This window comes from Chiloscyllium plagiosum, chromosome 19 (genome assembly GCF_004010195.1).
Source record: "Chiloscyllium plagiosum isolate BGI_BamShark_2017 chromosome 19, ASM401019v2, whole genome shotgun sequence".
Classification (NCBI taxonomy): Eukaryota; Metazoa; Chordata; class Chondrichthyes; order Orectolobiformes; family Hemiscylliidae; genus Chiloscyllium; species Chiloscyllium plagiosum.
Window position 1 is genome coordinate 55,867,404 of NC_057728.1, and position 12,652 is coordinate 55,880,055.

The following is a 12,652-nucleotide window of genomic DNA, read 5'->3' on the forward strand; positions in this document are numbered from 1 at the left end:
CTTCATCACAGCAGGTAGGAGGTTCATCGATCTCAACAGGGGTAAATTTCCAATGGTGAAAGCTTATGAGACAAGGGTATGCAAACATCAAATTAAATGTAAAATATCGAGGCCAAAGGATAAATGGTTTTTCACAAGAGGGCTATGAAGTTGTAGAACAGAACTCTGGAGTTCAATGGTAAACCAGATACCATGGGCAGGAAATTACAGCAGTTCGATGGCGCATATTCCCACCACCAACATGGAAGAAAGGTTGGCATGATACAGACAGGTTAACAATAATCCTGCCACACTGCCAGAAATGTAATTTGGGCATGCACCAGAGCCATGGTAATGGCAGTGTCGGGACAGCAGGCTCAGCCAAAGAGGGAACCCAATCCATGCAAAAGTGAGCTAAGTCATTAACCTTGGATAGGGAAGGCTTTGGCATTTTGGAGTACAGGGTGGGGGATGGTTTCTAAAGCATGTGTGGGTAAGGAGGGAGGTTACCATAACTGGGGTGCACCTGATGGACAAATGGCAACTCCCTGAAGTTAGCACCCACATCTCTGCCATTTTTGACACTGAAATAGGCATCCTAGCCATGACCTAGCCATGAGAAGTTTATGGCACAGGAAGCAGAATAATTATTGACTTATGGTGGGGGGAGGGGGGCTGCCGATTCCGGGTAATCTCAGGAGTGAGCGAGATGGTGGTGATCCAGCCATTTAATTCCACATCACTGAAAAAGTGCCCAGCAGGGGCTACGTAGTGTCCAACTCCAGATTACTACCCAAGGATAGGAGAGAGACGTGGCTCATAGAAAGGCACAAAGAGATATATGAATGAGACAGCCATGCAGAATTAGGATTACTGCTTGTTGGGGGACAGGCTGAGCTGAAGGGTTTGCTTATAGAGTCATACAGCATGGCAATAGACTCTTTGGTCCAACCAGTCCACATTGACCATGCTCTCAAACTAATCTAGCCCCACCTGCCTGCACTTTGCCCATATCTTTCTAAATCTTTCCTACTCATAAACTTATCCAAACATATTTTAAATGGTGTAACTATACCTGCATCCACCATTCTCTCTGATGGTTCATTCCATACACGAACCACTCTCTGTGTAAACAGGTTGCCCCTCATGTCCTTTTTAAAATCTTTCTCCTCCCACCTTAAAAACATGCTCCCTTGTTTTGAACTCCCCCAACCTAGGAAAAAGACCCTCATTATTTACCTTATCTGTGCCCCTGATTTTATAAACCTCAATATGGTCACCCCTCAACCTTCCATGGGCCAGTGAAAGAAGGTCCAGTCTGTTCTTATATTACAAACCCTCCACCCCTGGCACAAATACGTAAAGTTAACAAGTCACATGGATAGCTCCATTGTAAATGCAGATAAAGCAAGTAATAACTATGGAGCTACAGTTGGACGGGAGGCCATTCACCCCACTGAGTCCGTGACGTCTCTCAAAGGGCAATCCCACTCTTTTCCCATATCCCTGCAATTTATTTCTCTTTCCAAGTATTCATCAAATTCGCTTGTAAAGGCTGCTTCCGAATCTGTCTCCATCGCACTAGTAAGAACTGCATTCTAAATACGAGTTGTCCAAAGTATTAGGAAAAGCTTGTCTTCAGGTTGTCTCTTACTCGCCCTAACTCAGCGCCCCCTCAATATCATCCTGACAGTCATTAGAAATAATCTGTCTATAGTTACTCTTTACAAACACTTTGGAAACCAAATGGGTTCTCCCAACAATTGACAACAGGCTCATCATTAGACTCTTAATTCTAAACTCGTATTAAATTCAGAAACCACAACCTGTCATTGGTGCCATTACCTGGGCCTCTGGATTAATACCGTAAGGCCACCACCTTCCCAGAACAATTCCATATTTCTTTCCACGGATGCTGCCAAACCTCCTGAGTTTCTCCAGCATTCTGTTTCTGCCCCAGGATTTTAAATCCTTCTCACAACCTATTCTTAGCCTGCAATTCCTCATCCCCAGAAACAATCTGGTGAATTGCTTCTCACAAATCACAGATTTGCTGCAGTGTGGAAGCAGGCCAATCCCCCCATCACGTCCACACTGACCCTCCGAACAGCATCCCACCCAGACCAACCGGCCCTACCCTATCCCTGTAATCCTGTGTTTCCCATTGCTAATTCACCTAGCCTACACAATCCTGGACACTATGGGCAATTTAGCAGAGCTGATTCACCTAAGCGGCACGGTGGCTCAGTGGTTAGGACTGCTGCCTCACAGCGCCAGGGACCCAGGTTCAATTCCTGCCTCGGGCAACTGTGTGGAGTTTGCACATTCTCCCCATGTCTGCATGGGTTTCCTCTGGATGTGCAGGTTAGGTGAATTGGCCAGGCTAAATTGCCCATAGTGTTAGGTGCAGGGGAATGCTCTTCAGAGGGTCGGTGTGGACTTGCTGAGCCGAAGGGCCTGTTTCTATACTGTAGGTAATCTAATCTAATCTAAACCTGCTATGGACTGTGGGAGGAAATCCATGCAAACACTGGGAGTATGTACAAACTCCACACAGTTGCCCGAGGCTGGAACTGAACCCGGGTCCCTGGCGCTGTGCTAACCACTGAGCCACCGTGCCACCCTCTGGATTCCTAAACAAAGCCTTTACAGCCAGTTTAAAATATGGTCCCCAAAACTGAATACAATATCCCTACTGGAGTAAACTTGCAAAATAAAAACACAACACAAATCTGACAACAGAAAGTGTGATTTAGTAAAGAGACACGTCACAGATGTAAGAGCTTTACTCTAGATGGTTTCTAAACATTCAGATTACACAGTGGAGATAAAAGATTACTACAAAAATCTGTTTCTGTACTTTATTAAAAGTATAACCTTCATTCATTCTGCAGCTCTTAAGAGACTTACACATGTTGAAATCAAAAATATTTATTATTTGCTCCAGTATTTATCCAGTCAGCACTAGAATACCTTTGGTCAATTTATCCAGGCAGCAGTTTGTCCCATAAACAAATTCAAATGTATCATTGATTATAAGAGTTTGAAAATATATTTTTTAATGTAATTTACAGAGACAACAGAAACACCATCTTAATATTAATGCACTAGGAGTGCGATCTCATTATACAGACTAGGCAGTATTTTTAAACAGTGAGTGAGAGTTAGTTTATACAGTTACACAATACATGACATAAACATCCTGCTGGGTCACTGACGATGAGAAATTTAAATAAACCAGCCATATAAATACTGTGACTACAAGAGCAGGGCAGAGGATGGGAATTCTACAGCGAGTGACTTACCTCCTGACTCTACAAGGCACAGGTCAGGAGTGTGATGGAATGTTCTCCACTAGCCTGAATGAGCGTAGCTCCAACAACACTCAAGAGGCGAAAAATGATCCAGAGCAACACAACTGCACCAAATCCACCTCCTCAAACACTCGCTTCCACCAGCAGCGCTCATTGGCAGCAACGTGCAACATCTTCCATCAACAGGCTTCATCAAAGCTCCTTCAACACCAGCTCCTAACCCACAGCCTTAATTTGGAAACTCTAGGGTTCTGAAGAAAGGTCACAATGTTAACTCTGCTTTCTCTCCACAGATGCTGCCAGGCCTGCTGGGTTTCTCCAGCCAATTCTGTCTTTCTTGTGTGGTCAACTCCTTGAAAATGCTTCAATCTCACCACAAGGGCCTTTGAGAGGCCTACACACACACACACACACTGCAGCGACTCAAGAAGCTCACCGTTACCTTCTTCAGAGTAATTGGAGATGAGCAAAACATGCAGGCTTGGTCAGCAATGCTCACGTCACATTCACAAGCTGGGAAATAAAACAAAATCACTAACACGTACAGTTTTCCAATTTCTTTTAAAATAAGCTCAGCTTCCATCTGCGCACTCTGTTCTATTCAATAGAAGGTGTAAGTTATGCATACAATTATATACATATATACAAACAAGAGGGGCTGTATTCACACTCTTTAGAAAAGCACAAACAGCCATTCAACTAATCACTTGGGTTCCAGGTTCATAGAGTAATCAACGTGAACAAACTGCTTTCATCACTTTCAACATTGGTCTTGAGATATGACAGAACATCGCTTAAGTCTGAATTTCTTTGTCCCATCCCCACAGATTTAATAAACAAAGAGTTAAAAGTTTGGAAAGCACGTGTCAAAGCCATAGCACCCATTAGACAGTTCTGCAAGTCCAAGGGTGACTTTGCAACAGGTAACACCCAGCAGGTACTTGGTACAGAAGTGGAGGGTGTACATGGGCACCTGTGATGCACCCTTTGTCATCTCCCCCACCCCACTCCTGCCCAACCTCTGGAGGAGGGGGTCTTCAACCCAGTTTATCGACCATATTTCTGACCAGTTTCCTCAATCCTTCCTTCCCCCTGCCATTTAGCTCTGACCACCACCATGAGGCACCTCAGGCCATTTCGCCAAAACTGGCGTAAAATAATTATCAGGAGCTGTTACAAATCAGAGTAAACAAGACGTTTCTTTGTACGTCACTAACAAGCAGAGCACACCCTGCAAAACAAGTACATTTGGGGACATGGGAAACACTGTTATAAGATTTTGCTATTATTTTGATGTGGAAAGCATGGATTGGAATAAAAACATTACACCAAGGTAATAACAAAAAGGGGGAAATAAACAACCCAGCTTCTATGTACATTTCAGGCTCAACTTTCACAGTCTCCGAAAACAAAAAGGTTTAGAGCAGGGTACACTAGGGTTGATAGCTGGAAGGAACAGTGGTTTCTGTTGAACGGTAGATTGCGCATTACAGTTTAGAGACGATTGATGTTCTGAATTCCTCCGTCCACAGTCAAAGCTCCAAACCTGTTGGAAACAATTGAGGGATTAGCATCAGAAAGTCCTGATGAACCCTTTGAAGCAGAGGGTGACTTGGCCAACTTATATCGACTAACATCACTGAAAGAGCTGATCTGGTGGCTGTCTCCATGTGGTATGAGTGAGCAGGCTGCTGCAGTTACAATGGTGACTACGCACTGAAAAGGTAACTGGCTCTGATCTACTTTGAAACTGTGTGTCAATGTCAGGGCTTTTTATCTGCAGTTACTTTTCTCAATGCACAGAATCCTGTGCGGCAATTGCAGGGCTACCAAACTGAGGCTGTACTTACCTTTCCAAGATGTGATTATTCTCAGCAAGCTCCTTAACAACTCCCTCCATCTCTTCCTTCAGTTTCTTCATTCTGTGGAAAGATTTAAAGAATGCATCTTGAAGAGGAAGAAAATATTATACTAATTTTGTCCATCTACTAGAAATAGTGACAAGTCCACAGAATCATAGGACTATTACAGCACAGGAGGTGGCTGTTTGACATATTGTGCCTTTGTTAACAAACATTATGATTCAGTTCTGTTCTCCTGCCTTTTCCTGAATATTGTCTCAATTTAAATCATTATTGAACGACCTCAAGAGGTTCAAGTGAACTTGCTTCCACTACAGTTCCAAACCCTGATGACTTATTGTGTGAAAAATCCCATTTAATGTCTCAGCACTGAAATTCTAAGTTTAATAAGTACAATGCAAAATAAACATTGAGTAAATTAATGCAAACAAATATCATTCAACATTAAAGAAGATCAAGACTATGTTCTTTGATAAAGGAGGAATTAGCTCTGAGGATACAACACTGTTAATTCTTTGAGCTGACTTTAATATACCACTAGGTGGCAGAGTCACATCAAAGGGCATTCTAAAGTCTTCTTTTATGAGATTTATGTCTTGCATTACTTGCCTTACCTAGCATAGCATTTAACTTGTTATTTATGGACTGTTGGTTAAATATTAAAAGGAACGAAAGTAGGAACAGTTCATGCTTGGGTCACTAACATTCCGTTTCTTGAAGATTCTGAAATATCTTCTGTTGTTCACACAAATCAAGCATGTTTAAGTCCTTTCCAATTGTTTATCGTCTATTGTGTTGTACATTCATTGTTCAAGCATTACACCTTTCTCCTAGTGTTTCAACCACCAAGGTTGATTCCAAATCAAAGGTTGTACGCAATCACGTTTGAGACAATTAATCTGCAAAATAGTTCCTAACACATCCTACAATACAACAATAACAACCTGCATTGATGCGACACCTTTGAAGCAGTAAACCGTCCCAACCCATTTCATGGCAGCTTCAGAAAGGAAATTTGACAAGTCCTGAAATATTAGTGATCACAACCAAAAGCTCTGTCAAAGAGGCAAGTTTTCAAGAGTGTCTCAAAGAATTCAGAAGTTTTAGGGAATTTCAGAGTTTAGGGTTTGAGCAGCTGTGTTGCACTGATCAAAAACAAATGGAGAACTCAAGAATGCAGCATTGGAGGATAGTGTACCGAGAGGCAGGATTGGCCTCTCAAAGCTGATCGATCATATTACTGAGGTATTGACTACTGTGGAAAGCTAGACTCAAACTGGACAGGTGAAACAGATCACTTTTGGTGACTGTTGATTGTCAGAGATCTCAGTCCTCCCAATGAACCTATCTAGAGCAAGCTATTAATGCAGACCTTCGCTTGTGCAAATCTGCTTTAGGGCAGAACAGCACATACCTGGTGCCTCAGGCTGTCGTAAGAACATATGAAATAGGAGCAGACTATGCAACCCTCCAAGCCTGCCCATCATTCAATAAGGGGATGGCTGATCTGATTGCTATTTCTGTCTGCTCCTCTTAACCCTTGATTCCTTTGTGGATCAAGTCTGCCCAATTTATGCCCTGCCTCCCTGTTCTTTGCAGAAGAGAACTTCAGAGATCAATGACCCTCAGGGCACGTTCCCTTGCTGCCGCACAAGGTGTATAACCTGCACCCACACCTCCCCCCTCACCGCCATCCAAGGCCCCAAAGGATCTTTTCACATCTGGGAGAGATTTTTCTCACATCCAAACACCTCATCTACTGTGTCCGTTGCTCTCGATATGGTCTCCTCTACATTGGGGAGACAGGACGCCAACTTGCGGAACATTTCAGGGAACAGCTCTGGGGGACACACACCAAATAATCCCACCGCCCTGTGGCCAACCACTTCAACTCCCCCTCCCACTCCACCAAGGGCCTCCTCCACTGCCAAATCCAAGCCACCCAACACCCGGAGGAGGAACGCCTCATCTTCCGCCTTAGGACTCTCCAACCACATGGCATCAACATTGATTTTACTCGTTTCCTCACCTCCCCTCCTAGTCCTAGACTGTCCCGTGAGGGAATTCTCAATCTTTGCAGCAAGGGGCAACTTTTTCATGCAGAGGGTGGTGCGTGTATGAAATGACCTGCCAGAGGATGTGGTGGAGGCTGGTACAATTACAACATTTAAAAAGTATCTGAATTGGTATATGAATAGGAAGGGTTTAGAGAGATACAGGACAAGTGCTGGCAAACGGGACGAGATTAATTTAGGATATCTGGTCAGCATGGACAAGTTGGACCGAAGGGTCAGTTTCCGTGCTGTACTTCTCTCTGATTCTATCTGCCCTGTCAGACTACCTCAAAAATCTTGTGTTCTGACAAAGGGTCACTGGAACCGAAACATTAACTCTGATTTCTCTCCACAGATGCTGCCAGACCAGCTGAGCTTTTCCAGCAACTTGTTTTTCAGAATCTTGACTCTCACATTCAGGTCAAATAAGGTCAAGATAAGTGAAGATCAGTTTAAGGCCATCAAAGAGGGCACAGGTTACAGGGAGATGACAGGAGAATGGCACTAAATGAATTGTTCATTCAGATGTAGACATGATGGATGAAATTCTGTGCAATTTTACACAATCTGCAGAGCAAGCCTGATGTATCAAATGATATTTTGTGGGGCAAACATTTGTTCCTACAGCTTAGATGCCAATTTAGAGAGAGAAAGAGAGAGAGAGAGACTGTTAATAGTTACTGCTTTGCAAATTCATTTTATCAAAGATAAGTAATGCTTAGATTAATCCAGTAAATAGATATCCCCATTTTAACTGAAGTAAAAGAACCAGTCACACATTTATCTTCATTTAATTTATCTATATGGTGGACAGACAGTAGGCTCAAGAAGCACAGTGGGCCGGGCAGCATCGGGGGGGGGGGGGGGGGGGGGTGGAGAGGTCGTTGTTTCAGATGTGGCCCTTCTTCAGGACTTCAGTCCTGGGAAGGGTCGCACACGGAGAGTCGACTTCTCCACGTGCTGATGCTGTGTTCTTCCAGCCTGCCGCCTTTCTAGTAAGGGGATTCTACAGCTGCATGCCAAAAAGTCTGGTCATTGTGCATAGCTCTTAACCTGGTCATGCAGAAGTGTAGGAATGGATGCAGTTCGGGTCTGATCAACCAAGTGGTGGGGAAACATCCTTGCTGAAGGAAATGGGAAGACCTATCAAAAGGAATAATAAACTATAAAATGCTGAAACTGCTTGAAAACTGAGTCTAAGATGCTGACCCTTCATCAGAACTGAAGAAAGAGAAATGTATTAGGTTTTGAGGAAGTGGAAGTAGGGTGGAGCATGTGATCACAAGTGAGATGCGTATTACACACCAAAATAAGTTGCTTTTGATTTTTGCAGGGAGAGCAGAAGCCGGCACAAATAGGTTTATAAAAATATTACAGAAAGACCTAGAGCACTGGAGGCTGAACTTATAGAGCTTTATTAAATCATGAGGGGCACGGAAAAGGTGAACAGCTGAGGTTCCCCCCCCCTGTCAGGGTAGGGAAGTACAAAACTCGAAGACGTAGGTTTAAGGTGAGAGGGGAAAGATTTAAAAGGGACCTAAGGGGCAACCTTTTCATGCAGAGGGTGGTGTGTGTACGGAATTAGCTGTCAAAGGAAGTGGTGGAGGCATTTTTAAAGGCAGCTGGAGGGGTATGTGAATAGGAATGATTTAGAGGGATATGGGCCAAGTGTGGCAAATGGGGCTAGATTAATTTAGGATATCTGGTCGGCATGGCTGAATTGGACCAAAGGGTCTGTTCCTGTGCTGTATAACTCTATATTCTAATATAAATTGCTTAGTAGTCAAAAACTACAATTTACTGATGCTCTCCTACAAATTAGAATAGTTTGTGAAAGGTAGCCGTTTATACAACAAAGGCAAAAGTGAAGACTACAGATGCTGGCGACTAGAGTCAAGAGTGCGGTGCTGGAAAAGCACAGCAGGTCAGGCTGCCTCCGAGGAGCAGGAGAATCGACGTTCCGGGCAAAAGCCCTTCATCAGGAATGAGGCCGGCAGCCTCGGGGGGGTGGAAAGATTTACACAATAAAGACCATTCAGTCATTCAGTTGAAGTTGGTGAATTAGCAGCAAATGGAGGAACCCAGCTCCTCGCTTTTTTAAATGATCGTTGTGATACCAATGTATTTACCCAATGGTCATTTCCATCAAGGTATTCTGACTTGGGTAGCCAAGGGTCCCAGGAGGTTTCCAGTCACTGTATGTTGCTGGGAGTGCTTTCTGAGGAAGCAGCTCCTGTAGCTGTGAGAACCAAATGGGAGAGAAAGAGAGAGAGGTGTGAACAATAACTCAACATGTCTTCCCTCAACACAACCACCCAACACCGAACCACTTACAAATCAAAATGAGCTACGGTGGTCACGGTGCATGACCAACAAACCAAAAGACTTCTGGTGTACCAAGGAACCTGGTCTTTTGCTGAAAATCATAGAATCCCTTCAGTGCGGAAACAGGCCATTCAGCCCAACAAGTCCACACCAGCACTCCAAAAGGTAACCCACCCATTACCCCCTACACGATTACTCTACATTTACCCCTGACTAATGCACCAAACCTCCACATCCCTGAACACTACGGGCAATTTAGCACGGCCAATTCACCCTAACCTGCACATCTTTGGATTGTGGGAGGAAACTGGAGCACCCGGAGGAAACCCATGCACAGTGGGGTGGCGGGGGAAAATGTGCAAATTCCACACAGGCAGTCGCCTGAGGCTGGAATTGAACCCAGGTCCCTGGTGCTGTGAGGCAGCAGTGCTAACCACTGAGCCACCGTGCCATTCAGAAAATGGCCAGGGAAAGAATCTATCCTGACCCATGAACGACTAAAGGATAACAGTTTAGTTGGGTATACTCCTGGAGGCTACATGACATGAACTCTTGTTGTATCATCAATCACCTCAACTTTCAGTACCCCTCACCTTCCACTATGGCCTTTATCTGCTCCCTCTCTTCAGCACCCAGGTGCTCGTGATTGTCAGGCAAACAACATTTTCTCCATTAGTAAGGTGCTTAAGCAGCAGGGAAACAAGTCCAATTTTATTTTAATGTCTCTTGTGACTTTTTCCTTCTGGGTTTGCTCACGGGAATGACCACAAGCTTAATTTTCAATTCCTTGAGAACAATTCTGGAGATATGATAAGTTTCGTGAGAGACTAATTCTCTGGCTGGCTTTTATTGGCCCTCTGAAGTAGCTCATTAATGCAAATAAGTACAACCCAAGAATGAACATCAACTTCTGAACGCAGTTAAGGAGGGACAACAAGCTCAGCCACATCAGTCACCCATGACCCAAAACCAATTAATTTTTAAACATTTCTTGCACCTTCCCTCAGGGACCAAATACCTTTTTCATGTGTTCCTGGTACGTGAACACCTCCTGCTCAATGTTCCCAAACTGGTTTGCAATACTCAACACCTGCTTTCTCAGAAAGTGCATCTTCCTGCAGAGGAAGCAGAATTCATTACGGGGACATCAAAAAGTTACTACAATACGACTGTTGGAGTACAACACGCATTAGATTTCTACAATTCCACAGACAAAGCTACAACAATTGAAAGACACAACCACAACTTGCATCAATGAAGCCCTTTCAACTTAATAACACTTTGCAGGGCACTGCAGCAGTATCAGATAAAATTCAAAACTATGCAAGGTACAGATGACAAAATGCTTGCTCAAAGGGGCAGGTTTTAAGGTGCGATCTGAAATGGAAGAGAGGGTGAAATGGCTTTGGCAGAGAACTTGAAAATCTGAGTCAGCTGAAAGCATGAATCACTGCCGATGGTCACTGATGGAATTGATGGATGCGCAAGAGGTCAACATGAAAGGAGCACACAGATCTCAAGATGATCTGAAAGAGGGTCAGAGGACTTGAAAGGGTCAACTCTGCTTCCTCTTCACTAATGCTGCGCGACCCGCTGAGTTTCTCCTGCACCTTCTGTTTTTGTTTGAGTCAGAAATCTCAGCGGAGGTTACAAGTGTAACATTCCATTTGTGTGAAGCAAAACAACTGACGATAAAAACAATTCCTTTTCACATTTGTAAATTATGTGGCACCATCTCCAGGGGATGGAATCGTAGAATGGTTACAGCAAAGTACAAGGACATTTGGTCAAATATCACCCAAGACTCTGGTAGAACGTACCTACTTTTTTTCAAATAATTATGGCTTCTACAGAGGTAGAAAGGGCATCTGCTTAATGGCTCAGCCATAAGATAGCAAGCTATCTGTACTGTATTACAGCATAGATTGATATACTGCACTGAAAATTAAGCTATTTTCCTGCCATTTTCGTCTTAGAATTAAAAATACTGTGTTCAGACACCAAAGTCTTACTAAGACAAGCACACCTACTGGAGCTTAGAGGAATGAGAGTTAATCTTATTGGAAAATAGGTTTTGCAGGGAGTAGACTGGTCAGATACCGAGGGATTGTGCCTTACTGGACAGTGAATCTAGCACATAGTTTCAGATCACAGGCCAAATAGGAGAATTCCTCCTCAATCAAAGGGTTGCGAATCTTTCAAGAGGGTTGGAAATGCTCAGTCATCGAACATATTTAGGGCTCAGAGAGGGAGAGAGATTTGGTACCTGAGGGAAAATGGAATCGAGGTGGATCAGTCACAAAAACATCAAAAGGTGGAACAGGTTTCACATCAGACCTACAATCAACTCCAGCTGTTGTTCCTTACATCTTTATTAGCACTGATGGGGAGCTGGGCCAAACTGAACTTGGTTGAAATTCTGGAGGAGAAAGTGAGGACTGCAGATGCTGGAGATCAGAGTCCAGAGTGTGGTGCTGGAAAAGCGCAGCAGGTCAGGCAGCATCCGAGGGGCAGGAGAATTGACGTTTCAGGCATAAGCCCTTCATCAGGAGGGAGGGGAAATGAGGAAACTGCTGAAATCCACATTTATTCCATGTGGTTGCAGGATCCCAAGGCAGAATATGAGGTGTTTTTCCTCCAGGCATCGGGTGGTAACGGTTTGGTGATGGAGGAGACCCAGGACCTGCATGTCCTTAATGGAGTGGGAGGGGGAGTTGAAGTGTTCAGCCAAGGGGCGGTGGGGTTGGTGGGTGCGGGTGTCCCAGAGATGTTTTCTGAAACAATCTGCATGAAGGCATCCTGTCTCCCCGATGTAGAGGAGACCACACTGGGTGCAACGGATGCAGTAGATGACATTAGTAGACGTACAGGTGAATTTCTGACGGATGTGGAAGGATCCCTTGGGGCCTTGGACAGAGATGAGGGGAGTGGTGTGGGCGCAGATTTTGCACTTCCTGCGGTGGCAGGGAAAGGTGCCAAGAGTAGGGTGTGGGGCGAGGACCTGATGAGGGAGTCATGGAGGGAATGGTCTCTCCAGAACATTGATAGAGGTGGGGAGGGAAATATATCTTTGGTGGTGGGGTCCGTTTGGAGGTGGCAGAAGTGGCGGAGGATGATG

General features: G+C 44.3%; 1 protein-coding gene across 2 annotated transcripts in view; it reads right to left on the minus strand.

The window, feature by feature from the left end:
- Positions 1-2,826: 2,826 nt before the first annotated feature.
- Positions 2,827-12,652, minus strand: part of tbk1 (TANK-binding kinase 1) — a 46,894-nt gene continuing 37,068 nt past the window's right edge. For both annotated transcript variants that reach the window (XM_043709951.1, XM_043709952.1), the window contains exons 18-21: positions 10,553-10,649; positions 9,339-9,448; positions 5,144-5,215; positions 2,827-4,839 (exon numbers count right to left, since the gene is read on the minus strand). In XM_043709951.1, the coding sequence (XP_043565886.1) occupies positions 4,788-4,839; positions 5,144-5,215; positions 9,339-9,448; positions 10,553-10,649 (331 nt within the window). In that variant the 3' untranslated portion in view covers positions 2,827-4,787. The remainder of the gene's footprint in view (positions 4,840-5,143; positions 5,216-9,338; positions 9,449-10,552; positions 10,650-12,652) is intronic.